At 52.1% G+C, this 24,573-nt stretch overlaps 12 protein-coding genes across 12 annotated transcripts; 8 read left to right on the top strand and 4 right to left on the bottom strand.

Annotated features, from left to right (window-relative positions):
- The first annotated feature begins 876 nt into the window (after positions 1-876).
- BDV14DRAFT_6784 (uncharacterized protein) lies at positions 877-2,670 on the top strand. Its single transcript, XM_073777275.1, has 2 exons — positions 877-1,607; positions 1,947-2,670. The coding sequence occupies exons 1-2, from the start codon at positions 1,181-1,183 to the stop codon at positions 2,606-2,608; spliced, it is 1,089 nt and encodes a 362-aa protein (XP_073634079.1). The 5' UTR covers positions 877-1,180; the 3' UTR covers positions 2,609-2,670.
- A 466-nt stretch (positions 2,671-3,136) lies between these two features.
- BDV14DRAFT_6738 (DUF2011 domain-containing protein) lies at positions 3,137-5,088 on the top strand. Its single transcript, XM_073777268.1, has 2 exons — positions 3,137-3,900; positions 3,968-5,088. Exons 1-2 carry the CDS (start codon positions 3,262-3,264, stop codon positions 4,343-4,345), a joined length of 1,017 nt encoding a protein of 338 aa, XP_073634078.1. The 5' UTR covers positions 3,137-3,261; the 3' UTR covers positions 4,346-5,088.
- Positions 4,546-5,694, bottom strand: BDV14DRAFT_6742 (uncharacterized protein). The gene is made up of 4 exons (XM_073777269.1): positions 5,533-5,694; positions 5,283-5,435; positions 4,840-5,217; positions 4,546-4,775 (listed from the first exon to the last, which is right to left on the bottom strand). Exons 1-4 carry the CDS (start codon positions 5,543-5,545, stop codon positions 4,756-4,758), a joined length of 564 nt encoding a protein of 187 aa, XP_073634077.1. The 5' UTR covers positions 5,546-5,694; the 3' UTR covers positions 4,546-4,755.
- Positions 5,695-7,038: 1,344 nt separating this feature from the next.
- Positions 7,039-8,704, top strand: BDV14DRAFT_186669 (major facilitator superfamily domain-containing protein; the record flags this gene model as incomplete). Its single annotated transcript, XM_073770850.1, has 2 exons — positions 7,039-7,204; positions 7,260-8,704. 2 exons carry the CDS (start codon positions 7,039-7,041, stop codon positions 8,702-8,704), a joined length of 1,611 nt encoding a protein of 536 aa, XP_073634076.1.
- A 1,017-nt stretch (positions 8,705-9,721) lies between these two features.
- On the top strand, positions 9,722-11,945 carry BDV14DRAFT_6711 (uncharacterized protein). Its single transcript, XM_073777262.1, has one exon. It carries the CDS (start codon positions 9,866-9,868, stop codon positions 11,771-11,773), a length of 1,908 nt encoding a protein of 635 aa, XP_073634075.1. The 5' UTR covers positions 9,722-9,865; the 3' UTR covers positions 11,774-11,945.
- BDV14DRAFT_6708 (ubiquitin-like protein HUB1) lies at positions 11,783-12,915 on the bottom strand. Its single transcript, XM_073777260.1, has one exon. It carries the CDS (start codon positions 12,802-12,804, stop codon positions 12,118-12,120), a length of 687 nt encoding a protein of 228 aa, XP_073634074.1. The 5' UTR covers positions 12,805-12,915; the 3' UTR covers positions 11,783-12,117.
- Positions 12,916-13,064: 149 nt separating this feature from the next.
- On the bottom strand, positions 13,065-15,192 carry BDV14DRAFT_162638 (LSB5 family protein). The gene is made up of 4 exons (XM_073766916.1): positions 14,784-15,192; positions 14,507-14,658; positions 13,439-14,455; positions 13,065-13,391 (listed from the first exon to the last, which is right to left on the bottom strand). The coding sequence occupies exons 1-4, from the start codon at positions 14,796-14,798 to the stop codon at positions 13,379-13,381; spliced, it is 1,197 nt and encodes a 398-aa protein (XP_073634073.1). The 5' UTR covers positions 14,799-15,192; the 3' UTR covers positions 13,065-13,378.
- A 136-nt stretch (positions 15,193-15,328) lies between these two features.
- On the top strand, positions 15,329-16,775 carry BDV14DRAFT_6682 (3'(2'),5'-bisphosphate nucleotidase). Its single transcript, XM_073777257.1, has one exon. It carries the CDS (start codon positions 15,424-15,426, stop codon positions 16,678-16,680), a length of 1,257 nt encoding a protein of 418 aa, XP_073634072.1. The 5' UTR covers positions 15,329-15,423; the 3' UTR covers positions 16,681-16,775.
- Positions 16,316-17,829, bottom strand: BDV14DRAFT_162631 (mitochondrial 54S ribosomal protein uL6m). The gene is made up of 3 exons (XM_073766915.1): positions 17,497-17,829; positions 17,314-17,427; positions 16,316-17,245 (listed from the first exon to the last, which is right to left on the bottom strand). The coding sequence occupies exons 1-3, from the start codon at positions 17,747-17,749 to the stop codon at positions 16,872-16,874; spliced, it is 741 nt and encodes a 246-aa protein (XP_073634071.1). The 5' UTR covers positions 17,750-17,829; the 3' UTR covers positions 16,316-16,871.
- Positions 17,830-18,409: 580 nt separating this feature from the next.
- Positions 18,410-20,672, top strand: BDV14DRAFT_194885 (putative nuclear membrane fusion protein Kar5; the record flags this gene model as incomplete). The annotated part of the gene is made up of 6 exons (XM_073772050.1): positions 18,410-18,416; positions 18,472-19,283; positions 19,338-19,559; positions 19,611-19,667; positions 19,714-20,047; positions 20,635-20,672. The coding sequence occupies 6 exons, from the start codon at positions 18,410-18,412 to the stop codon at positions 20,670-20,672; spliced, it is 1,470 nt and encodes a 489-aa protein (XP_073634070.1).
- Positions 20,543-22,971, top strand: faeB-2 (putative feruloyl esterase). The gene is made up of 2 exons (XM_073774964.1): positions 20,543-21,592; positions 21,651-22,971. The coding sequence occupies exons 1-2, from the start codon at positions 21,253-21,255 to the stop codon at positions 22,895-22,897; spliced, it is 1,587 nt and encodes a 528-aa protein (XP_073634069.1). The 5' UTR covers positions 20,543-21,252; the 3' UTR covers positions 22,898-22,971.
- A 242-nt stretch (positions 22,972-23,213) lies between these two features.
- BDV14DRAFT_194883 (uncharacterized protein) lies at positions 23,214-24,532 on the top strand (the record flags this gene model as incomplete). The annotated part of the gene is made up of 2 exons (XM_073772049.1): positions 23,214-23,738; positions 23,807-24,532. The coding sequence occupies 2 exons, from the start codon at positions 23,214-23,216 to the stop codon at positions 24,530-24,532; spliced, it is 1,251 nt and encodes a 416-aa protein (XP_073634068.1).
- Between the last annotated feature and the right edge of the window lie 41 nt (positions 24,533-24,573).

Genomic DNA, 24,573 nt, shown 5'->3' with positions numbered 1-24,573 from the left:
CTAACGCGCCTGAGTCTCAGATGGCCGTAACGTGCAGTTTTCGCACACAATTGCTACATATCTATATCTATATATATGCATAATCCAAACTTCCAAGTACGCACAGTATGCCGTGTTTTTGATCGTAGAGATGCTTTCAGAATTTCCAAAGACTCGTTTCTGATTTTGACTATTCAAAACAGCTACTTATCTAGCGGATGTTGGCTCTATTGTAGAAGCTATAGTAGAGCAGTTAATCACAAAAGTAGACAAAGAAATAAGGAATTACTGGTTCTCTAAAGCGGTGCTCGGGCGCCTGTGATGTTGCAGTTTCCAAGCCAAGAATTCCATTCGGGTACGTTGTTTGCAGCGCGCCTTTAGTCATTACACCACCATGCTTCCGACGCAAGATCAGGAGCACCATGAAAGAGACGCCGCGATATTTCACGAGCTCTGGATATCAGACGAAAGCTACTCTATGTTGGATAAGTGGTGCTCTGCCTTCGTCCTGAAAGACACATCGGGTGCTCGTCGTGAAGGCATCATTCCGTATCGTGGTGGGTTCCGAAAAGCGTCACTATTCCAAACATAGTATTCTGGAGTGCGGACGGCGTTTGCTCGTCAGGGGCCTGCGCGCGCCCTGTAAGTGCTGCCCATTTCTCATAGTCTGCGAGAGTCCCTTTCTCATGATTCCTCTATCTGTTTTCCTTCCTCGCCCTGGTCTTCAACCCTGAACATCAACTCCATCGTCCGCTTCATCACCATCGTCCGCCTCGTTATTATTGTATGTCTTACCTTGTTACCCTCCTCTTGCTGCTTCTTATCGTCTTCGTTCTCTCCTCAATATCTTCATCCTCCCATCGTCTTCCTCGTCGTCCACCACAGCATCGCCACCATTCTCTCCACCTCTATCACCATTATCTCCTCCCCGCCGTCCCCGTCTTCGTCGTCTCGCCGTTTCCTCTTCCTCTCCTCGTCGCCTCCGTCATAATCCGCCCTCTTTGTCCTCTCCGCCCTCTCCTCGTCCTCTCCGTGCTCTCCCTCAGCTTGCCGTCTTTGTTCCCGTCATATCCATCTCGCCTTCTTCCTCTGGGGCTGGATCATCTGTACATGATTCGAGGTTTCAGCTTCACAAAACAACCTTCTTGATTTCCTCGCCTACCTATTCGTGCGGAAGAACACTAGAACGTCTCTTTTCGACATGTGTCACGTCTGCGATGTGGCACTCCGGGTCGGAAAAACACTAGACAACTGGATCGAATTCGAGAGGGCCAAAGGCAAGATTCGTCTGAGGCGGCAGCAGCAGAAAGCATACATCGATTTGTTCAGAAACAACTTCACTTACTTCGATGGGGAGATGATCGAGAGCGAAGCCTACGCTCAGCACCTCGCTATTGCTCATGATACAATTGAGGCACTCTATCCTCTTATCGACAAATACGACTTAGCCGCGAAAAGGTATGATATGAGCGACACAACGGCTACGCAGTCGCTTTCGGAATCGACACGCAACCGCCTGTCAACTCGTATGAAGAACGTTGGGAAGCGGGCATGGTGGTCCTTGCTAGGGAAGGATGTAATGGTGCACGTACTGGATCAATGCGAACCACACGTCCAGCAACTGGAGCGCTCGATGGACGTCATCGTTTCGGGGCTGACGGCAACTGGTGGCGTTGCACTGCGCGAATACCACGAGAATTGCCAAGCTAAGAAGCTTTTCGCTGGGGGCTTAGTTCCCCCTATCGATTTTATCGGCCCGGCGCGCCATTCTAGCGATGAGGATCCTGCCTTTTCCGAACTCTCGAAAGCAAACGATGAGCGAGTCCCTCCCGAAATCCGTGAATATGGTCCATCGTCTGGCAATGGCACCTACGGTCCAACAATTTCTGACGACAAACTAGCATGGATGCTGGACGTCTGCTCGCGGGCGAGTGCTGAATCGCACATCCGGCCGCCAGTCCGAACAGTGCTCTTTTGGAAATACGGGTACCGACGCGACATTCGTCGCACTGTCTTAGCCTTCCAATCCCCATCACTGGATGAGTTTCAGTGCCCATCGGATATAGCGCCTCTCTATATCTGGTTCTCACAGCCTTCGCCGTCGGTGGGCGATCGAGTGGCCATTGCTTACGATCTCACAACGAGTATGCACGGACTTTATCGGCTCGGCTGGGTCCATTGTAATGTGAAGAGGGACACGATCTGGTTGGGTCGACTTGAAGGTTCGGACCCTAAGCGTGTCCCTTTTGTCGCTGGCTGGCACCGAGCCAGAGATGTCCACGAATGGGCTGGAGCCAACGATGGGGACAACCGAACGATGGACAAGCTGCACGAAGACTTCAAGGCCGTTGGTAAGATACTGATGGACATCGGTCTATGGCAGCAGTTTGCAGACAACAAGGGAAAGAAGCGCGCCGATGGGTTGATGGAGCGACCGATCAACAACTGCTCACAAGGCGATATGAACCTTCTTCGGGCTGCGATGGGGAGCTACTACACGGCGGCAGTCGAATACTGTTTTGAATGCGATTCTGAGGCGCGGCGCGATAGCGACAGAAAGCCAGCACACGTGCTCGCGAGCTTTAAGAGATGCGTCATTGACGTCCTTGCGGCTGGATGCCGGGCCTAGGTTGGAAAATTAGGTGTGGTGTTTGATCGCTCAGGACTACCGTGCTGTAGGATCCCATTTATGATGACGAATGACCAATTTAATGCCCAAGATGATTTCTTTTATTTTGCAGTTCCTATTCTAGTTAGCTATCACAGACTGTCAATGAGATCTTCTGGTTTTCGCGATACCATGCTTCTTTGTAGACTGCACTTAGCTGGCCGCTGATGGACCATCGTAAAGCCAGCTCGTCGACAGCATCCGACCCATTTGAATATGCTTTGGTTTTTGCTTGGAAAGATGTCACCGGATCGTGTGGATTATCACAGAGTGAGAGACTGGGAGAGCGTGGGCGGAGCCCATCGCCGACCGAGACGACAATGACCGGGAGCTTGTCTTGTCACCTGATGGCCGCGCTTAGCAAACCTACCTACAGTCACTGGTAAGAAAGCTCCGGGTCGTGGCCGCAACGAGTTCCGGCGAGTGGTAATACCAAACATCTCACGGCTCGGATTTTCAACGCTCTCCCTCTCCGCAGCCCGCACGCATATCCACCAAAACTTGTGTTCAGCTTCACCTCACCCCCTCCTCCCCAACCACACAATCATATACCGCAATTCCTCCAAAGCTCCCTCATTAGATTTGTTGGCGAGCAATCATCCAATTAAACCGAGATGTTCGACCTCCCAGAATCAAAACGGTACGTCCAACCGAACCACAATCGCAGTGGGAGTGGCAGCAAACTAACAACCTCCAGCGTCCGGCGCGACGACCTCAATGCACGCACCTCAACATCTCGATCCCCCTCACCAGCCCCCGAATCTTTCATCCCGGACTCCGAAGCCCAGAAACGCCTCAGCGCCCTCTTAAACCTAAACCTCGACATCGCTCCCTCAACAACAACCCAAGAACCCTCAGAACAGGATAAACCCCAAGACCCCGAAGACGAAGAACAAGAATTCGAATTTCGACTTTTCTCTGCTCCGACTTCGAAACCATCAACATCTACAAAACCTACCTCGGACGGTCCTCAGCAAATAACAGCGAATAATGGAAAAGAGAATGAAGTATCCACAGGCGCACAGAAACTCCGTATTCGTCTGCGCTCGCCTACGCCTATCCCGCTGGGCTCAGGGGAAGGACGTTTTCTGAAGCCGTCTAGGGGTTGGAGTTACTATTTCTCTACGCCGGGTTTGGAGAAGGGTGATAAGAGCGAGGATACCCTTGATGAGGCCTTGCTTGCGAAAAGGAAGGAGTTTGAGGATGTTGCTGTTTCTGGGGCGGATATGCTTGGGTTTGCGGGGGTAAACTGGGTGAGTTCTTCTTTTTCTACCATCTTCTGTTGTATGGTGCGGCTCTAAGTACTAATGGAAAATACAGCCGGGCTGCCATCTCCCCTGGCGCGTAACATACCTCAAACGCGAGCACGTGAAACTTCCCAAAGGCGAGAAACTCAGCAGCACAAGCACGGATCTAAAAACAACATACATCAACCCCGCGAACCCACCAGAGCGCACACCCCTCTCCCGCAAGAAACCAGGCAAGAAGCGGCGCATACAACTGAGGAAAAAGACGGCTGTTGCGGATCGCGCTAAGGAGACGGAGGCCGAGAAGCGGAATCGCAAGAATCGCGAGCGGAAGATGAAGAGGAGGCAGAAGGCTAGGGAGATAAAGGCTGCGATGGAGGCGGCTGGGGGTGGAGGTGATGCGGCTGCTATGGATGTTGATGGGGGTGCTTCGGGGTCAGAGAGTGATTAGGTGTCAGATGTTTAGGTTTATGAATGATGATACCCATCTGTTGCCGATATGCGGAATAACACTTGAATTTGTTATTGCATTGCGATTGATTGTTCTATCATTTGCGCACCCGTTGATGCCGAGTACGGCCTAGGGATATTATGCAGATAGCCGCCATAACCAAGTAGACGAAAGAAAACTTTGAATTCAAAACGACAAAAGACAGAGACAGCTTGTAAACTGAGAACACGGGGTATTATACGAGATGAATATGGATATCTGAGAGAGAAACAAAACACACTTCGCGCTGGGGTATGAGACGAAGACGAAGGCGAAGACGAGAACTGGACAAGAAAGGAAACAGATCTGCAAGAAGACTAGATGCAGGTAAAGCTTAATGCCAAAAATCCCGCGTCAAGATCATGACGTATCTAGTTGAGGGGCAGGACATCTATTTCGTCTCAGCTTCGCACGATCAGCAGATGCGTGTACCAATCGGAGAATAAACGACTTACTCTTTGCGGGTGCAGCAGCGGGTGCAGCAGGTGCAGCGGGCTCAGCAGGCTTTGCGTCGGCGGGCTTGGGCTCGGCCTCTTCAGCGGGCTTCTCTTGGGCTGGTGTCTCGAAGGGCGTCTCGGGCTGCTTGGAGTCGGGAGCTACGGAGGGCTCGGACTGAGAGGATTCGACGGGAGCCGCAACTGGCGGGGGACCGGGCACGGGTGTGGGAGAGGGAGCCTCGGCCTTGGTTTCGGTGGGAGCAGCTTCAGTCTTTTGCTCTGGTGCTGGCGCGGGGGTAGCAGCTGGGGCAGCGGCAGGGGCAGGGGCGGCGGCCTCGGGTTTGGCCTCGGTTGTAGGTGCGGTCTCGGCGGGCTTGTCTGTAGCAGGGGCCTCTGCTGTTTATGATCGTCAATAAACAGTTATGAAGCTTTGAAGAACGGCCAGGATGGAGACAACGTACCAGGCTTGGCCTCGGTAGCTGGGGCGGCTGGAGCTGCAGCGGGAGTCTCCGCGGGCTTGTCGGCAGGCTTGTCGGCAGGAGCTTGCTGGTTCTTCTTCTTGCGCCTGAAGATGGCCTTGAAGCCCTTCTTCAGCTGATCAAGCGCATCGGGAGCTGGAACGAGGGAGGTTAGCTGGAACTGGAGCTGGGAAACACAACAGTCCGACAAAGAAATGACCAGTCGCAACTGAGGGGTATAGCGTCTACTTACGAACACCAGGCATTTCGAGGGATAGGGGTGACGGGAGAGGACGGGGTGAGAGGGGTATTCAGAGAGTAAAGCAGAGGTGAGCGGCAAGAAGCAATGGTAAGAAAAACGGCAGGTAATATCTGGAAGGGAGTCTCGAGCGTTTTAAACTGGCCCAGCTCCTCCACGTGACGCAGTGATTGCTCTCGTCCGTCCTTAATTTACCGGACTCTCCTTTTCTCCAATAATTGCTCCATCTTCTCCCCCTCTGCATTCAGGACTAGGAGCCTCCGCCTGTCCCCTGCATCTGCCATTGGGCCGTGTCATCGCTTTAGCGCTTTTCCTAGGCGCTGTAAGACAATGTCTATAACTATTTCAGGATGGCCAGTGTAATTACTCGCGGCGGCCGCGTTAGTGCTCCTCAGTCCTCTCATTCTCCGGTTGATGGCGTCGATCTTGGCTTGCTCACCCTTTTCGAGTCGTGGCTGTGCATCCTCAATCCTGACAATTGTTAGGCGGTCAATCGTCAGTGGGTCACGGCTGTTTTTTGATACAAAGTACTCTTGAACCATTTTGTCGATGTCATGGATGTGACCATTCCCCGATGCCATTGTGTTCCAGCAAAACCACCAGCTCGAAACCTTGTTGCTGTCATTAGGCCTAGAATGTATGCGGGCGTCAGACAAACCGCCCACTTCTCCTAACGCTTGGCTAACGGACCATCTCATCCCAAGCCGCTAGATCTCAGCTTGTCCGTGTGTACTGCGGAGTCTCGTATCGGTGCGCAGGGTCCATATACATAACAGGTTAGCGGTACGAAGCGTCATCTCCGGGGGCCCCTGGGTGCCACGGACAATCTCAATATGGCTGTAACGACAGCTCCTAGTACTCGTACGTGTTGATAGGAACATAGCGAAAACTGCCGCACCAAGATCTAGTAGCTCTATTCCAGAGGTCCATCTCACCAATCTCACCTGTTGTTCCCCTGGACAAGGACCCAACATAGGACAAACAAAGCGCTCTCTAAGATCGACATCTACATCCCTCAACAAGGCAGTGGTCATACCCCAGAATTTCCAAAGGTAATGATATGCGGGGTAAACTTTGCCTCCAGAAAAACAATGCTTTTTTTGTTCCGCTGGCTGTTGTCCTACGGCACAGTGGTAGAGCAAGGTTGTGAGCAAGCCTTGACCCAGCTTCCCATCTCAGCTGGCCGCCTGGCCGCCTGACCGCAGGAGTGCCATTAAACTTTTCACCGTCATCAAGAGCCACGCGCTTAAGCTTACATGTGCACATGGACTTGGCAACCTGTTATTGATGCCTACAAGTTCATAGGATACTTGAGGTCTGTCGGCATAATTGGCCACCCCCAACGGGCTGAATAATAAGCGGGGAATCTCCACAGCGGTGATCGTCGCTCCCGTTGACTCTCGTGACGTCGTCGATGCAACCGCGACCTTTGTCTCCTGACAACCCAGTCACTGCATCGTACTTATCGCGATCATGCGTTCCATCCAATCTTTGCCGCCGATGCCGGCAGAAACGCCCGAGAACCAGCCAATATCAGAGGCTTCAGAGCACACGCCTCTTCTGTCCAATCAAACCCCGACGCCAGTCGACGCTCAGGAACCGAGCACGAAGCAATTGCTTGTAGTTTTAGCCGGGACGTGGCTCGGAATCTTTTTAGCAGCATTAGGTACCTTTGACCACGGTTAGCCCTAGAAATAGCTCAAAAAGTTAACATTTTCCAGATACAACTATAGTCGCGACTCTAACAGGACCAATATCTTCTTCGTTCAATTCCCTGTCCTTACTTTCCTGGCTTGCGACAGGGTACTTGATTTCCAACGCAGCTTGTCAGCCGCTATCAGGCCGTCTGACTGATATTTTCTCCCGAAAGGCCGGCCTAATTCTCTCCAATGTGGTCTTCGCTGCCGGAAATCTCATCTGTGGCTTGGCCCAGAGACAATGGACTATCGTCCTCGGACGAGTTGTTTCTGGTATTGGCGGTGGCGGGCTGACGGCGATAGCCACATTTGTCACATCAGACCTTGTTCCTCTACGAAAACGCGGAGTCTGGCAAGGAGTCGGCAACATATGCTTTGGCCTTGGTATGGGACTTGGAGGCGTTTTCGGCGGCTGGATCAATGATACCTTGGGATGGCGCTGGGCATTCTTCATCCAGATTCCATTCATTGTCTTGTCGACTATCATGGTGGCCATCACTATCAAGGTACCTGCCAAGGAGGCGCAGAAGGATAAGCTCAAGCGTGTCGATTTTCTGGGAGCGATTACATTGGTTGCCGCTCTCGTCTTGCTACTCCTTGGTTTGAACACTGGAGGAAACCAACTGGCGTGGACTCATCCTCTTGTCCTGACGACACTTCCACTATCTGTCGTCGCTCTGGGTGCGTTCATCTATATTGAAGCGAATGTCGCGTCCGAGCCTGTCATTCCCGTTCGCCTGCTCCTAGATCGCACTGTGCTGGCAGGATGTCTGACCAACTGGTTTTCGACCATGAACGTGTATGGTCTTCTCTTTTACCTACCGATCCTGTTCCAGGTTCAGGGCCTTTCGGCGACGGCCTCGGGAGCCAGACTAGTACCTCAAGCTATCGGTCTCTCTATCGGCTCCTTGGGATCCGGTGCCCTGATGCGCATGACTGGTCGCTATAAGATCTATAGCCACGTCACTATGCTGCTATTGGTAGCCGCATCTTCATTTATTTGCACTTTGACGCCCAACACACCAACGGCTCTCCCTCTTCTTTACTTCATGATATCCGGCGCAGCGTACGGCGCTATGCTCACCATTACTCTCGTGGCTCTCATCTCTGCAGTCGACCATGAGCACCACGCTGTTATAACATCAGCATCCTACGCATTCCGGAGTACCGGCAGCACGATTGGTATCACCATTGGCTCTTCAGTTTTTCAGAACATTCTCAAGAATGAGCTTTGGTCGCGTTTCGGAGACCGTGACAACGCAGAAAAGATCATTGGGCGCCTTCGCGATAGCCTTGGGGAAATCCACAAGGCACCGGCAGACTGGATTCCCGGTGTCCTGGACGCTTACACTGATGCGTTGCGTGCTACATTTGTTGCCCTCACTGGTCTCGCTCTCTTGGGTGCGTTGGCGAGTATTGCCATGCGAGAGCATAAGCTGCACTCAAATATGGCCAGACGGGATGAATAAGGAGTTGGTAGACATCGTACTGCCTACTTGACGCGATCTTCTATGAAAATTCTCCGTTGAAGACATTATTGTAGACTATTTTGGGGCTATGGTTATTGTGAGAAAACTCTTGTATATAACTGTCATACTACAACAGCAGAAAATCGACGGAGTAGACGCATACTAGATACAGCATGCTGACTCTGCACCTTCCGCGTTTGATGTGACAACTTACCTAATGATAGCACCTTCCCCATGGACTTTTCCTTACGAGAGAGAAATGGGCAAGAGCGACCTGCATGGCACCTTCCTTGAAGATCAATGGTCATTGTGACGACTGACGTGCATCTTCCGGCGTTTCTAATTGGTCAGATTATATAGTTGTCGTTCAATTTAGGCTTAGCGCCCATGATTAAGCCGGGCTGGCATCCAACCAATGAGGCGAATGTCAAACATATTGCAGCCTTAGGCCACAACGAATTCATCGAACGATCTCGCCGTCGGTAACCGTGACCTCAGCACTTCTCTCTTCCCTGTCAATCATACAACGACTTTTACGAGTGACGGCCTCACTAGTCGGAATTTTAATACCCTTGAATATACAAAGCCGCGACCGTGACCCGAAGTACCCGAACCACCACCACCTGAGAATAAAAAGAACCAGCCCGATCAGCCTGGGCCTCGACTGCGGAGCGACGGAGTCGACAACTCGACAACCTAACCAAATCACTCTTACATACAACTCACCGCTCCTCACCTTCCTTGCCCGTCCAAACAAACACGAGTCTCGCGATCACTGCGTGGAGCGCATAAAATTGCCTGACGATCTGCGCCACGGATTCTTGGAGGGATTGCATGGTGTCCGCTGGTTAGCTGGTGACCTGCTACGGTGACAATCTGGATTCTGGACCGTGGTCTTGCGCACCTCCTTTGCTTTTTCTCTCCTCTTTTCTGCAGCTCCTGACTGGGGGTAGTTTAATACCTTTACTCGCACTGGCCGCAGGCTGTCTCACTTGCTTTTGCTTTTACTTTATTCTCCGCTACTTCTAGATCTTGGATTGAGTGTTGCTCGGATTTTGTGGTCTATAAGTTTGCCGTTTCACCTTTCGCTCGACTATAATTTGATTGAACTACGCCCACTTTACTCGACTTCGATCTTTCGAAAACAAAATTGCTACATCGATGGCTCTCGGATTCCAAGTTCACGCCAAAATAACATCAACCACCTGCGCCGGGTCGAAGGGCGTCGGAGTTACTGCAATGGATATCGATGAAGATCCGGGGGAAAGGGGTCTTGAAATACCAAAAAGTCTCAGCGCGACTGTCAAAGAGCTATCAAACCATGAGACAACTTCCACCGTCAGCCGCCGAAAACGCTTGTTGATTTCGACGGACAGCGAGTTTGTCGACAATGTTCTTCCATCTTTGGTACAACATCCCGGAATTGAGGTCAGATTTATTACAGATGAGCCATTCGCTCTTCTGTCAGGTACCAGCAAAGTTCCCCATTACATGGACACAGTGGACAGCAAAACTTTCGAGAAGGAAATTGGAGCTCGGAGATGGCTGAAGGCGAAAGCTGCAGAACTTTGCGACTGGGCTGATCTATTGCTCGTCGCTCCGGTTGATGCGGGGACTATGGGATCCATGTTGTCGGGGCTCACTCACACCTTGACACTGGCATTGTTGCGGGGTTGGATGTCGACGAAACCAGTCCTTTTGATTCCTGGCATGACAGTCTCGGAGTGGGAACACCCGTTGACCGAAAGACAACTCCACGAAGTCAGTCGATTCTGGCCATGGATCGAGACAGTCTCTCCAGTTCTCTGGAACTACAATGCACCAGAGGAACTCGTTCAACTGCCTTGGGCTGGCTTGAAGGAGCTCCACGAGAGCCTTGAGAAAACACTTTCGCTTTCCTTATCATATGACACGGCAGCTTCTGGTCAACCTCCAGAGGTTGTTGCTCAAATCGACACCATACTAGAAAAGACAGTTCCCGCAACTATCACGCCACTCGCCTCACAAACTCCAGTACTCAACCCTACCATAGCCGAGAAGAAAGGGTTACCCTCCTTGCCACTAGAACTATGGCTGAACGTCTTCGAAGATCATCTCGATGACTGGGAAATTGCCAAAGCAGTTGGAATCCCAACAAATCTTGCCGTTCCAAAAGAATGGCAGAGTCACCTACTGAAAATGTCAGCACCAGCTTCTTTAGAATACACTATCCTCCGTGGCTCATTCGCCGCTATCAAGAAACGCATCGACAGCTTACCCCGCTGGAAACCTCTATCCGACCTAGCATGCCACCTCATCTTCAAATTCTCACGAACCGACATCCTCTCTCATCTAACTGAAAACCACCTCGACCTACTATGGACAACTTCCCGCCTAACAAACATACCCTACCGGGCCTCAGCCATCTACGGCAACTCCAAAATCCTAACCTGGTGGCGCGACGCCCCAGCCCTCCCAAACAAAGAATACATAGCCGACGCAATGGACGGTGCATCGCGCGCTGGTTTCGTCGACGTCCTAGAATGGTGGCGCACATCCGGCCTCGAACTACGGTACACCGAGCGCGCCCTCGAATCAGCCAGTGCAGAAGGCCGCGTCGCCGTTTTAGACTGGTGGAAAACTGCCGCTGCATCCTCAACACCATCCAACCCGCTCCTCCTAAAGGTCGGCAAATCCGTCCTCCTCGCCGCTCAATCCGGACGCACAGCTTCACTAGCCTGGTGGGACGCCTCAGGGATCCCATATACACATGCCGAAACAGTCGCGCGCATAGCAAGCACACATGGGCACGTCCACGTCCTCGACTTCTGGTACAAGCTCAAGGGCGCAAAAATGATCTTCGACTGTCAGGTTCTCGTTGGGCCGACGAAGAATGGACACGATAATGTGCTCGAGTGGTGGCGACGGAGCGGGCTCCGCGTTGAGTTCAAGACGTGCGATATTGAAGAGGCGCTTGAGGATGCGGACCCGGTCTCTGGCGCCGAGCAGCGCGTTAGACGGTGGTGGGATCGCAATGGGCTGAATTTGGGTGTTGGGACGAGTGAGTGGATGAAGACGAAGGTGTTGTAAGAGGGAGCTTTGCCGCTTCCTTCCTCTTCTTTTGGTTGTGCGAGTTGGCCTAGCTCGGAAGCTGGGATTATTTCTTCTGATGATATGAGACGATTGGTTATGTTTATAATACCCACCTTTGTCGGCGTTATATACTCTCTACTGTCCGCTTCCGCGGTCACTTCGAAGCATTCCATACATATACATACGTATACTTACTACAAAAAGACATTGCATCATGGCGTCTAATTCGTTATCTTATATTTAAATGCATATCCATACCTCAGCACCTAAATAGCTTGAACCCATCAATCCCCTCCAAGCTCTGCACCCTCCCCCATGAAAGAACAAACGAAGCAACACTCCTAATCCCCAGTACCAACCTCTAAATCCAACTGCACCCCATTCCCAATACTATAATCCGCCAAACTAATGAAATCCTTGAACGGTCTTTCCCCCTGCCTCTTCAACAAGATCTCATGCGGCTCACGACCAATATGCGCCGCCACAAGAGCCTTAAAGTTACCCACTGTATCGGAGGGTAAACACGGGATAGCAGCCTTGGTACCGAGGCGGTCGTTCACGTGCACTATGATCATTGCTTCGCCGGTTTGAACGGGGGCAGTGGGTTTCGGCTTCTTGTCTTTCTTTGGGCGGTCTTTGCGGTCTTCTCGGGGTCGATCTCGGTTTGAGTCTCTGTCTCGTTCTCGATCTTCTCGTCTATCACGCGAGCGCGAGCGCGGTCGATCCCAGTCTCTCCTCCTACCACCACCTCTATCCCTATCTGGATCCTGATCCCGATAATCACTTCTATACCGATCATCTCTGCGGTCTCTTCCTTCCCGAACCCTCTCCCGATCATACCCCCGTCTAGGCGACCGATTCCTGTACCCGCGATCTAAGCGCGCATCTCCCTCTGCTTGATCATTGTTGTTTGAGCGCTTATCTTTCCAGCGGAAGCCACCGTGGGCTTTTGGGCGGCGGGGTGGTGAGCGGCTGCGGCTGCGTGGGCGGGAGCGCGAGGGCTCCTCGCGGGTGGGCGAGTCGGGCATTTTGGGTTGTACCCTGTGTTTCTGAGTAATATGGCGGGAATTTGAGATGTTCAGGCCATGATTGGTGTGATGGGTTTGTGAGGTTGTTGATGCTATTGCTGTGTTGTTGCGGAAAGATGAATGGAAATTGTCTGGGCGATGATGCGGGGATGACTAAGAACAATGGGCAGCTATTTCCGGATGCGGTTAGCTTGGTTGTAGGCTACTCTATAAAACGTCTAGGACAATTACAATATTTTATTGGGAAGTTCATAGTGAATGGGTATATTGAGCTAGAATATTGCAAAGGCGTTCAGGCAGGACAAGCAGAGTGAGCAGGATGAAAGGGCGCTCGTACGTGGATCGGAATATAGACTCGTTCGGTTCGTAGTCACATAATGGGAAGAAGCAAAGACCAACAAAGACGTGAGATGATAGTAAGTGTAGCCGATATAAGGGTATGATCCGTCCATAGAAAGCTCAATAAAGCGCCGAAGAATGCACCTGTCATTCGAAAGGCATCGTTCACGCCTACCATGCTAAACTGGAACCACAAAGGCGTGGTAAGTAATGGTGACCGCGACAGCTTCGCGGCCTAGACTTCCTTGCTGGGGTATATTAGAAAATGGAAAAGAAGTGGGAAGGTAACCCTTACACAGTTCGACCAAAGCTGTCTACCGCGGGCGTCGCAATGGCGTTCCTGTCTCCGAAAGGATTGTCCTCGTCATCATCATCGGGCTCAAAGTCCGATTCACTTTCACTAGGAGTTGCTGGTCTGGGCGTGGATGCTGAAGGCACGGCGATGCTCAACGGCCGAGGAGGACGAGGCGGTCTTTGAGGATTGATCGCTAACCCAGCAAACGATTCGCTGACTTCGCGATCCGGTGTCCAGCCGCTTTCAAGAACATCTTGGTCACTGTCACTATCGTAGTCCACGCTCTTGTCCAAGACTTCAAACGCCATGAGGGCGGCGACCAGCTCTTCGTTGGAATGGATTAAACTGCCCAGATATTCTTCGCTTTCAACGTGCTGGATGTACCGGAGTATTTGGCGTCGAAGTGTTTTACATGTCTCGAATCTGTTAAGAACCTCTGCGTCTTCACTCACACGGTGCGTTTCCCGGTTGACACGCTTGAGAGCATTGAGAAGGTTGGTGCTGGCAACCGAGGATGAAGCTAGAGTTTGAAGCATCTCTGGCTTTTCTTTCTCAAAGTTGAATGACCTGTTAAGTATTTTCTTCTCCTTCTTCTCTTTCTTGAGCGACTTGCTCGATGAATGCTTGTGCTTCGGACTGCTAAGCATAGTTGAAGGCCCGCTACCGGCGGAAACTGATACCGTATGTCCCAGCGGGACCTCATTTGGTTTATCTGCTTCCCGGAGAACCTTGGCTTTCGCTTGGCTCGCAGGCTGCTTGCGTTTTGGGAGCTGCTTGTACAAGCCAGCAATCCGCTCCATGCCAGGAGTTGTCTTGTAAGACACCGCCCATTGTCCAAACAGCTGCTTGCATTTCTCCTTCACCAACGGGTCGGAAACCGGGTCCGTAGCCGCAATTCGTAACCGTTCTAGCAACATCTCGTCGGCAAACTCCCGGTGAAAGCGGTCGCCGGCATTCTGGATGAGGAAATCGAGGATTGTGAGCGCTCGCAATTGGCGGTGGAGGTTTCCGTATTTCCTGCGACAATGTTAGAATCCAGGCAGAACGTATGTGGAGTAATGAGCTGACAGCTTCTTGCGCAGAGCACGGGCGGCCTCAGTAGGGCCACTGGATTGTATGCGAATAGCCTCAATAAGATCGACAATACCGCTCCAGTCCTCGATTTCATATTGTTCGCTGGTGAGGACCTCTATTTGTACGGTGACGGCCGAATACGGCTTCTAAGGTCGTGTTAGCGAGCCTGGATGGGCGGGGACTACAATCCATGTAGTCGAGAAATGTCGGTCGAATGCGCAATCCTGGTGCATATCAGGTGCAGATTCGATGCAGGTACTTGATAACATACCGTCGAATGAAACATGGTGACAAGTCTCCGCTGATCGAATTGTCCAGATACTGGCTTGCAAAGACGTTTGAAGACTCAGCCGGGCGAGATGCGCGGGTCAAAAATCCCAGAGGAATGTTCAAAAGTCCTCCAGTATAGTCTGGTCAACCTGCGCAGGCTGAGTTGAAATATTTGCAAGAGTCCTGACTCGGAGATGAAGCCCCTAAGTATCACGACAGCCGTCAGGTAACGCTCCGCGAGTTCCACCCTGCGGATCCGGAGTATATCGCGATCAGCCGAGGTGGCAACAGCCTAACTTGCAGACAGCGACGGATCGTCGAATAAAGTATGGACAATGAAAAGAGTTTGTTTATACGTGGGGGAGACGACCACAGAGACCGAAGAGAGCAAGAGAAAGAGAGTCTGTGTCTGCCTCCCACGTCATGGCGTGTGACCGCTCTGGAGTGGGTGAATGTGCCCCTCGCTTTATCCCGAAATCGGCCTAGTGCGGGGAGGGTATACTAAGCTCGAGATACTTGGCCTGCTGCTCTCTCCAAAGACTTAGAAACCCTGGAGCTATTTGGGGATTCTATAAACAGACCAATCACTTCCAATAGCAGTAGCTACACTTAATTTTCTCCTGCCACTTCCCGTGGTTTCAATGCGCCTCTGGTCCTCGCAAAAGGCAGATCGCCCCTCCACCGACAAGCCCCGTTTCTCATTCTTCTCCCGCTGCGTACTCTGCTCCACTTTAGTGCTGGGGGTTGGCGTACTCTTGAAATCTCGTCCTCGTTTCACATCTACCTTATTCCCCTCCTCTCAATTCACCCTTTCACAACCACATTCTCAACTCGCAAACATGTCCTTCGAACGCGAACGCTACATCGCCGAGCTGGCCGTCCAGCGCGCCACCATCCTCACGCAGAAGGTCTTCAACGAGAAGGCCAAAGGCACCGTCTCGAAAGATGACAAGTCGCCTGTCACAATCGGTGACTTCGGAGCTCAGGCCTTGATCATTCAGGCTATCCGCAAGAACTTCCCCGAGGACGAGATCGTTGCTGAGGAGGAAGCTAGCACCCTCCGCGAGGACAAGGCCTTGAGCGCCGAGATCTGGAGACTCGTCAAGGATATCAAGTTGGAGGATGAGGAGGCCAACCAGGTCCTGGGTGGTGCTCTGGAAAGCGAGCAGTCTATGCTGGATATCATCGATGAGGGGAAGAGCGCCGGTGGTCCCAAGGGCCGCATCTGGGCTCTTGACCCCATTGACGGTACTAAGGGTTTCCTCCGCGGTGGCCAGTACGCTGTCTGCCTTGGTCTACTCGTTGATGGAGACGTCAAGGTTGGAGCCATTGGCTGCCCTAATCTCCCCGTCGATGACGCCGCCACCATCTCTTCATCCGTCGGCGTCGACCAGAACAGCGGTGCCGGCAACGGAGTTCTCTTCTCGGCCATCAAGGGCTCTGGATCAACTAGCCGCATCCTGACGAGCGGTGCTCTGTCCGAGAGCAAGCCCATCTCTATGCGCCCCGTTCCTGATATCGCGCAGGCCGTCTTCTGCGAGGGCGTGGAGGCTGGTCACTCCGCTCAGGGCGACAACGCTGCCGTCGCCCAGCTCCTAGGCATCACCAACCCTAGCGTGCGACTGGATTCGCAGGCCAAGTACTGCTCTATTGCCCGTGGAGCTGGTGACATCTACCTCCGTCTCCCCGTGAAGAAGGACTACCAGGAGAAGATTTGGGATCACGCTGCTGGTGACCTTATCGTCCGCGAGGCCGGTGGCCAGGTTACTGATATCTACGGAAACTCCCTCGACTTCAGCAAGGGCCGGACTCTGGCTGCCAACAAGGGAGTTGTTGCCGCTCCCAAGGCTATCCAGGACGAGGTTATTGGTGCCGTCAAGAAGGTCTTGAAGCTCTAGATCTCAAGAATAGAGGATACCCGGGTTTATAATGATTCGATGTCTTGGTAATTGACATGCATAGGATAAACTTCTAAAAGTACATGAATATAGCACAACCTTCGCCAACACCGAGAAAGGCGCTTGGATATACATAAATATACAAAACCATACGATACCCGACCACGCTCCCCAACAAGATGTGTAGACATCTACCGGATCTTCTTCGCCTTGAGCTTGATAGTCTCCCCGTTGATGAAAATACCCTTACCCTTGTAAGGCTCAGGCTTCCTCCACTCCCTAATCTCCGCCGCAAACTGCGTCACCACCTGCTTGTCGCTGCCCTGCAGCAAGATACGTGTGGGCTGGGGCGTGCTCGCCTGAACGCCCTTCGGGATACCAAGCTCAATCGGGTGCGAGTATCCGGCCTTGAGCGAGACGAATTGCTGGCCGGGGTATTGGGCCTCGACGGTTGTCGCCGTGGGCTCGATAGTAGCCCTGTAACCGACACCGACTAGACTGAGGATGCAGATGTGGCCTTCTGAAACTCCGAGGATGTAGTTCTGGAGGTGGGCGCGGGTGGTTCCTATGTAATTGCCGGTTTGTTAGACAAAGCTCGCTTCAATGGGTAAAAGGAAGGAAGGATAAACGCACCCCACATAGCACGCTGGTGTTTAGCTGTTCGGTCTTCAACCGTTAACATGGCCTTCCGAGCGACCTCATCGTGCGCAACGGTAAGGAAGTGTGGGATTTTAAGGGTCAATTGGCCTAACGCGCAACAATCACGTTAGTTCTTGCATGTCTCCGGAGAACATTCGGACAAGGACATCAACCCACCCAATGGCCCCGTAACTTCAATAGCAGTCTTTGGCGGGATTTCAGATGACCCGCGGGCTTGTGTCTGAGGCAGATCGATGAATTTGAGGTTGACTTCTTGGGGGATGGAGATTGCGGCGCCGCCGATTCGAGATTGAACACGAGGTGTCGTCGAGAAACATTGTGACGGTTGGGCGCGGGAAAATGGTGTCGTCTTGGAGAGGGGGCCTCGCGTCAGCTTCCTCAAGCAGCTTTGTGGTAGGAAAGTCGTCATGGTTGTGGTTGTTGGCTGAATGTGCTGGAGAGACACTTTTGATCTCCGATGCGGAATGATTTTGGCGGCCGCTGTTCCTGGCCCCGATGCGGTTAGCGCGTAATATACACGTGACTAGTTTTTGTATAGACCATCGAGAGCGAAATCTTCTCCTCGAGCAATGACCTGGATTTACACCAGTAACTGCGATGTTGTGGTTCTTTGAATGTTTATTTTGAAAGGAAGGATGGACCTCTTGATTCACAACCAATAGATCATTCCTTATGTACAGTTCTTTTGTAAATCTTGCCTTTCCAGTAAGCGATATAATTCTCAAGGTATGGCTGCTGTCTCTCACTTGATCACTGCGATCACCGGCTTTCCAGAGTGCCTTCTTATCATTCAAACCCATCACCTCTCTTAATCACCTTCAATCTTCACTCCACTCACTTCCAGCACTTCAATTCTGCATCTTATCCCCCAACTGCCCAATCGAATTCCAGATTCACTCTTATTATCACTATTTACCTTCGCCATCAACTCTCTCTTAGACCAAGCGGCGGTAATCCAGCTCGCAGGCAGTGACTATGATGAGCTTGTTTTGTTTCAGGATCGTTCCCTATATTTTCTTTCTATATACCTCTCTCCTTCCAATCGTTGGGGGTGTAGCTACCACTTTAAATGGCAAGTCGCCCAATTATTCAGAGGATCAGTAACTTGCGAACGTACTGACGCTGGATTAGCGGTCTCAGGACAGAATCACGACGCCAGCGAGGACCTTGACTTGGTCTCATTCCTCAATTCTAGAACTCAAAAGCACCACGAAACATTCACCAAGGCGCTAGAATTACTCGATTCCATTAACTCGTCATCGTCTTGCAACAAACTTGCAGCCGCGAAGCTCGTCACATCGTGCGAATCAATTGGGCGAAACCCTGAAGCTCCTCGAGATAAAGATGCATACCTCGAATTGGAGCACGTCCGATCTCTGTACGCAGCGAGGTTGGCGCTATGTGAGTTGGGTGGAGCAGGCATAAGTATACCTCCTTCCTGCCAGCCAGTGAACATCTCACCTCCACGGAGGAAAGTATACTTCGGCCTTTATACGACGATTAGTCCAGCAACTACAACGACCGATACCTTGCCGAGAGATGATCTTGCTCCTTGTCTCAAGTCGCTGGAGTCTCGACCGCAGTCATGGACATCGTACAGCAATAGCAGGCAAAACGCGATTGTCATCTGTCAAGCATCACGATACGAGATTGACAAAGACGATCTCTTGCAGACATATAAAATAATAGCTGAAAGCTCGACCAAGCTAAACAACGGCCTCTACGAAGCGCTGCGAATGGCGGCAGAGGAGTCTGCCAAGAGCAGGGCTTTCTTGAAATCGGTTGACCTTCTCCGAAAAGAGACATTGCTGCAGATGGAGGAGTCAACTTCGTCTTTAGTGGCGAAAGTTTCTCAGAGCCTTGAGACCCGTTTCACCGCAGCGGTTGAGACAGTCTTTTCTGCCTTGAGCAGCGTCCACATTGGACTCTCAAGCCTACGAAAGGTGAGAAGCTCTGACATCCTAAGAAAAGTAAGAATGGTTCTAAAGTTTCGTTAGGATGTTCAGGGATCGTCTCAAGAAGCCGAGTCACTGCGGCACATGCTGCAATACATACACGATGAACTGGTCTTGAGAAGCGAGCAAATTGCTTTGACCCAGCGACAGAACGAGGAAGTACAGAACGAGCTTGCCCTATCCGTTCAAACTACGCTTCATTCGATTGCGTACAATGAGCTCCAAAAGATCACTCAGGATGTTGGAACCCTCGATAGTTCATTGGTATGTGAACCTTTTCTCTTACAAGTTGAGCTTCGTTGAGATCAGCATCAGGAATGGCTCTACGCGAAAATAGTCCAGATTCTGGAGCAGGAAGTGGACGCATCTGAGGTTTGTTAAGCTACCAAATTGCTCTTAATGACTCTAACCTGAACAGCGTCTGCGTGGTATAGGCTCATCTCTTGAAGAATTCCAGCTCCGAGCCGACAACCTAGACAAAGCTCAGCAACGTCAATACGAGGTGGCCACAGCGCAATGGCGACTACAAGAGGAACTACAAGAGAATATACGAATTTCGCAAGCCATCATTAATCAGACGATGTCCCAGGCAGCAAACATACACTCTTTGGTTGGCGAAGCTGCTGACACCGTTGAAGCAATCAAGCAATACGTCCCGGGCTTTGATACGTTCGTGACATATCTCAGCTGGACAACTCATGGCCTTTGCTGGATTGTTCTCGGCGCAGCCGCCCTTCTGATACTGCTCGTCTGTATGAGCTTGCGCTACATCCTTTCACGGCCTAGATAAGGCAAAATTCCATATTTTTACATGACGCGATGCGACGACGAATGCTTTGATGACTTGACACTATACGGACCTTTGTTTCTTCAATTTTATTGCATATGATACCCCGCATATTTATGGCGTTTGGGATTTGCATTGCTTTCTTGCTTTATACTTGCTACCCGCAACCGTTTTAAGTTTCAGAAGGCTTGTGGCTCTGCCTCTGAACTGACAACTATGACATAATTATTTAGCTAAGATCTATCGTCGTCGCTTCGAGAACCTCAAGAAGCCAAAGGATCCAATCTACAATATTTTTACCCCAACCCTAGCTGCTGCCTGATCGTCGCCTTTTCAAAGCCTTAGTGTCATAATCCACGGTCCGTCCGCAACGAAAAAGGGCTCGGACCGTGCTACGGGACTGGATATCGGCAGAGGAAAGACGGTAGCTAAGATGAGCCTCGGCCGCTTTTTGTTTCATACGCCGTTTCTTTGACCTATCATCTTGTTAGTTCTGACATGCTTTAACATATCCGATTTCCCGACTGGCTGGCTAATACTAACATCTGCTAGGCAACGAAACCGAATACGATCATCCAGACCCAGCTTGACTATGCTGGACCGGCAGGGATGGACAGTGATAACTGCCGACGTCAAATACAATTCGACAGCTGCAGGTCCCTGACTCGAACTCTCCGTGTGTTCTTGGCTGCTAGACCCGTTGGATTAATGCGGAGTACATTTGCGGAGAAACGAGGGTGACGATTCCCCACAACTCCCATACATTTCCTCGCATCAAGTCGTAAGCAAAGTGCCGATCCCTCTTGTCATCGTCGGATTTTCCGTGCTATCTCCTTTCCAAGCTGCACTATGGGCCCGTCACTGTCTGCTTTTCCGCGCGTGCGTCACCAACGGCCGGCTATGCGCTGCTCTTTGTTCCACTGCCATGACGGCTCAACTTCGGGTATCCAACGACTCAGTGCGCTTCTCGGTGTCGATTTTGGAGCAACTACCGGCGCGATCGCATAAGCATTATGATGTCTGTCATTTAGTTCCTGACTATGCTTGATCTGGGTTTGGGCCGTGCTTGGTTCTGGGGAGGAGGCAAAAAATTATTATAAGGAGCTATTGCCCACCCCCCACCCCAGCCGTTTCTACAGAGCTGTGACGAAGCCAGTTCATACTCCTAAGATGTTCCCTCTACGGTTCCTCTTGCCCGCGGTTAGCTTGGGCCCAGCAGTCCTTGCTCTCCCGCAAGACCAATTCCAAGCCCGCTGCGAGAGCTTCAGGGATGAGATTGATCTTCCCAACGTCAAGGTGAACGTTGCCAGCTATGTCCCGGGCAACACAACTTTGTCACTGGCCGATAATGTCCCGACTTGCGATCAGTCTCAATTGGTCTCGAAGGATGTGTGTCGGGTTGCAATGGCTGTCACGACGTCCAATGCCAGTGAGATTACGCTCGAGGCATGGTTCCCGCGGGACTATAAAGGCCGTTTCTTGAGCACTGGCAACGGAGGATTAGGCGGCTGTACGTCTAGGCAAACACCCCAGTTTTAAGGATTCTTGACTGACTGACCGGCTTGTAGGCATCCAGTACGCGGACGTGGACTACGGCGCAAGTCTCGGCTTTGCGACAGTTGGCGCGAACAACGGACACAATGGAACATCTGGAGAGCCTTTCTACCAGGCCCCCGAAGTACTGGAGGACTTTGTCTATCGCTCCGTCCACACGGGAATCACCGTTGGAAAGCAGCTCACGAAACTCTTCTACGACAAGGACTACGACACATCATACTACCTCGGCTGCTCGACCGGAGGGCGCCAGGGCATGAAGCTTGCGCAGGACTTCCCGAATGAGCTCGATGGTATCGTTGCCGGTGCGCCGGCCTTTAACTTCGTGGGCTTGCTCTCTTGGAGCGCACACTTTTACCCAATCACTGGCCCCGTCGGTTCAGAGACGTACCTGACAACCAATGAATGGAGCGTCGTCCACGACGAAATCCTCCGTCAATGCGACGGCCTCGATGGCGCCGAAGACGGTATCATTGAAGATACAGATCTCTGCCATCCAGATGCCTCGACTCTCCTCTGCGGCTCTGGCTCCGCCGTGAACGTCTCAAGCTGCCTGACAACTCCACAGATCGAAACAGTCCACAAAGTCTTCTCGCCTCTCCTCAGCTCAAACAGCTCCCTCATCTACCCGCGCATGCAACCCGGCTCCGAGAACTTTGCCGCACCAGCCATGTACAACGGACAGCCCTTTCAATACAGCAAGGACTGGTGGCGGTACGTCGTCTACAGCGACCCGAACTGGAACGCGACAAAGTGGACAGTCAAGGACGCGGAAGCCGCCCTCCGCCAGAACCCATACGACATCCAGACCTGGAACTCGGATCTCAGCCCGCTTCGCGACGCGGGCACAAAAATTCTCACCTACCACGGTCTCCAGGATCAATTGATTAGCTCGGACAACAGCAAGCTTTACTACCACCGTCTTTCGAAGACCATGGGTCTCAAGCCAGAGCAGCTCGACGAATTCTACCGCTTCTTCACTATTAGCGGAATGGCGCATTGTTCTGGTGGTGATGGTGCTTCTGGCATCGGTAACCAGGCAGAGTCTGAGTCCAGCGCTGACCCAGAGGACAATGTGCTCATGGCGATGGTGAAGTGGGTTGAAGAAGGAATGGCGCCTGAGACAGTCCGTGGTGCGAAGTTCTCCAATGGCGCTGGCTCGGAAGTCGAGTTTTATCGCAAGCATTGCCGGTGGCCGAGGACGAATGTCTACAAGGGGCCTGGGGCGTATACGGATGAGGATGCTTGGGAGTGTGTTTAGAGGAGAGTGAAGAGCTTGTAAATAGCGAAGGAATATTTTTTTATATCAATCATGATTCATTGAAACAAATTCCAAGAATACTTGTAGAATTAAGATGTTGTCATAGTATCCCCTCCAGTTCAGCGTACCAGCCCAGACCGCTTTCCGCCCCATCGCCCGCCCCGCGCGCAAAGTGACTCGAGCGCGCGGAGGCAAGAACCACTCAGTCCAGCAGATACCCGCGACCAAGCAAGCCATTCATTCAATTCTTATTTTTATTACCAAAGAGGAGAGGTTATAGACACAAACACACGAACACACACCATAGAAAACAGAAATGGCCGACCTCGACGAATTCGCCCAAACGCGCGGCGCGGACGACCTCTTCGACGATGAGATCATCCCTGTCTCCGCGGAGGAACAGACGACTGTTGTTGAGGTTGAGCCCTCGATTCAGGCGCCGCCTCCGCCTGAACCAGCCCAAGCGCCGGTTCAAACTGCAGCTGTGACGGAGTCGTTATCGAAACTCCAGGTTGACGAAACGCCAGCTCGCGAAACCGAGACGACGCCCATTCCTGATGCGCCGCGGTCGCGGGGTGGGGAAAAGCGCGGACGAGGGAGGGGACGGGGTGGACGTGGACACGGACGCGGCGCGCGCGATTCGGGCTCTAGACGGTCTGATGATGCGAGGAGTAAACCTGATGAGGTGGCTACGGAGACCGAGACTCGAGACGGGGAGGAAATAGCTGGTGAAGTGGCTACCAACAAGAATGAGGAGGTTGCTCAGGATGATGCCGCTGCTGATGTTCCGCGCGTACCTGCTGTTCGGGGCGATAGGAGTGCGACTGGGGGTGTGAAGAAGGTACGCCCACATTCTACTCTACTTACCACCCACAAATGAAAAACAAAGCTAATATATCATTCCTCCAGCCAAAACTAACCGAAGAAGAACTCTCCCAACGCATCGCTCTAGCCCGCGAAAACGCCGCGAAGAAAGCTGCCGCCCACGCCCGCGCCGAAGCAGACCAGGCCTCCTTTGAAGAGCGTGAAAAAGTAGCCGAGAAGAAGCGGCGCGAGGAGCGCGCAAACCGCCGAGTCATGGATAACGAGCGTGAAAAGAATAGATTGCGGAAATTAGAGGCCTTGAATGGAAGAGAATGGGACGCTGAGAAGCCGGAGGACCAGTTCAAGGAGCGCGGAGGGCAGTATAGACGCGGGATGCATGGTGGTGTTTCTGGGGTCGCGAGACAGCCTAAGGGGCTGCAGGACTCGAGATGGGCGGATGCGTCGCCGAGTCCAGACCGTGATGATGACTCGTCTGCTTATGAGCAGGGACATGGGCCTGGTCGTGGTCGTGGTCGCGGACGAGGTGGAAGGGGTGGACGTGGACGCGGTGGCCATCGCCGCGATGCCTCTCGTGAACAGCCCTCCGATGCGCCATCGCAGGAGAAGCCTGCTCCTACTCCTATTATCAGTAACGAAGCGGAATTCCCATCTCTCCCCGGCGGAGAGAGGAAAGAGAAAGACACGACTGCACCTGCGCCCGCGCCTGCGATTAACAAGGAACCTTTGCCTAGCCTTGACGATGCCACCAAGGCCTTTTCACCGATTTCTGGCGCGACCTGGGCGGACCAGGTTGAAGCTGGTCGTGATTGATTAATTGGATTGGGTTGAAGTTTACTATACAACGATTCTTC

Source organism: Aspergillus stella-maris, assembly GCF_047715825.1.
Source record: "Aspergillus stella-maris strain CBS 113639 unplaced genomic scaffold BDV14scaffold_1, whole genome shotgun sequence".
Classification (NCBI taxonomy): domain Eukaryota; kingdom Fungi; phylum Ascomycota; class Eurotiomycetes; order Eurotiales; family Aspergillaceae; genus Aspergillus; species Aspergillus stella-maris.
This window is presented reverse-complemented; position numbering and strand designations above follow the sequence as displayed.

Coding starts and splice junctions, on each gene's coding strand:
- BDV14DRAFT_6711 (XM_073777262.1), top strand. CDS start 9,866: ATGGCTCTCGGATTCCAAGTTCACGCCAAAATAACATCAACCACCTGC.
- BDV14DRAFT_6682 (XM_073777257.1), top strand. CDS start 15,424: ATGCGCCTCTGGTCCTCGCAAAAGGCAGATCGCCCCTCCACCGACAAG.
- BDV14DRAFT_6784 (XM_073777275.1), top strand. CDS start 1,181: ATGTGTCACGTCTGCGATGTGGCACTCCGGGTCGGAAAAACACTAGAC. Junction 1,608..1,946: donor ACACGTCCAGCAACTGGAGC/GCTCGATGGACG, acceptor CAGTCCGAACAG/TGCTCTTTTGGAAATACGGG.
- BDV14DRAFT_6738 (XM_073777268.1), top strand. CDS start 3,262: ATGTTCGACCTCCCAGAATCAAAACGGTACGTCCAACCGAACCACAAT. Junction 3,901..3,967: donor GGTTTGCGGGGGTAAACTGG/GTGAGTTCTTCT, acceptor TGGAAAATACAG/CCGGGCTGCCATCTCCCCTG.
- BDV14DRAFT_162631 (XM_073766915.1), bottom strand. CDS start 17,749: ATGACGACTTTCCTACCACAAAGCTGCTTGAGGAAGCTGACGCGAGGC. Junction 17,428..17,496: donor TGAAGTTACGGGGCCATTGG/GTGGGTTGATGT, acceptor GTTGCGCGTTAG/GCCAATTGACCCTTAAAATC. Junction 17,246..17,313: donor ACACCAGCGTGCTATGTGGG/GTGCGTTTATCC, acceptor GCAATTACATAG/GAACCACCCGCGCCCACCTC.
- BDV14DRAFT_162638 (XM_073766916.1), bottom strand. Junction 14,456..14,506: donor CGTGCTCTGCGCAAGAAGCT/GTCAGCTCATTA, acceptor ACATTGTCGCAG/GAAATACGGAAACCTCCACC.
- BDV14DRAFT_6708 (XM_073777260.1), bottom strand. CDS start 12,804: ATGCCCGACTCGCCCACCCGCGAGGAGCCCTCGCGCTCCCGCCCACGC.
- BDV14DRAFT_6742 (XM_073777269.1), bottom strand. Junction 5,218..5,282: donor AGCTACCGAGGCCAAGCCTG/GTACGTTGTCTC, acceptor GATCATAAACAG/CAGAGGCCCCTGCTACAGAC. Junction 4,776..4,839: donor CGCTGCTGCACCCGCAAAGA/GTAAGTCGTTTA, acceptor GAGACGAAATAG/ATGTCCTGCCCCTCAACTAG.
- faeB-2 (XM_073774964.1), top strand. CDS start 21,253: ATGTTCCCTCTACGGTTCCTCTTGCCCGCGGTTAGCTTGGGCCCAGCA. Junction 21,593..21,650: donor CAACGGAGGATTAGGCGGCT/GTACGTCTAGGC, acceptor ACCGGCTTGTAG/GCATCCAGTACGCGGACGTG.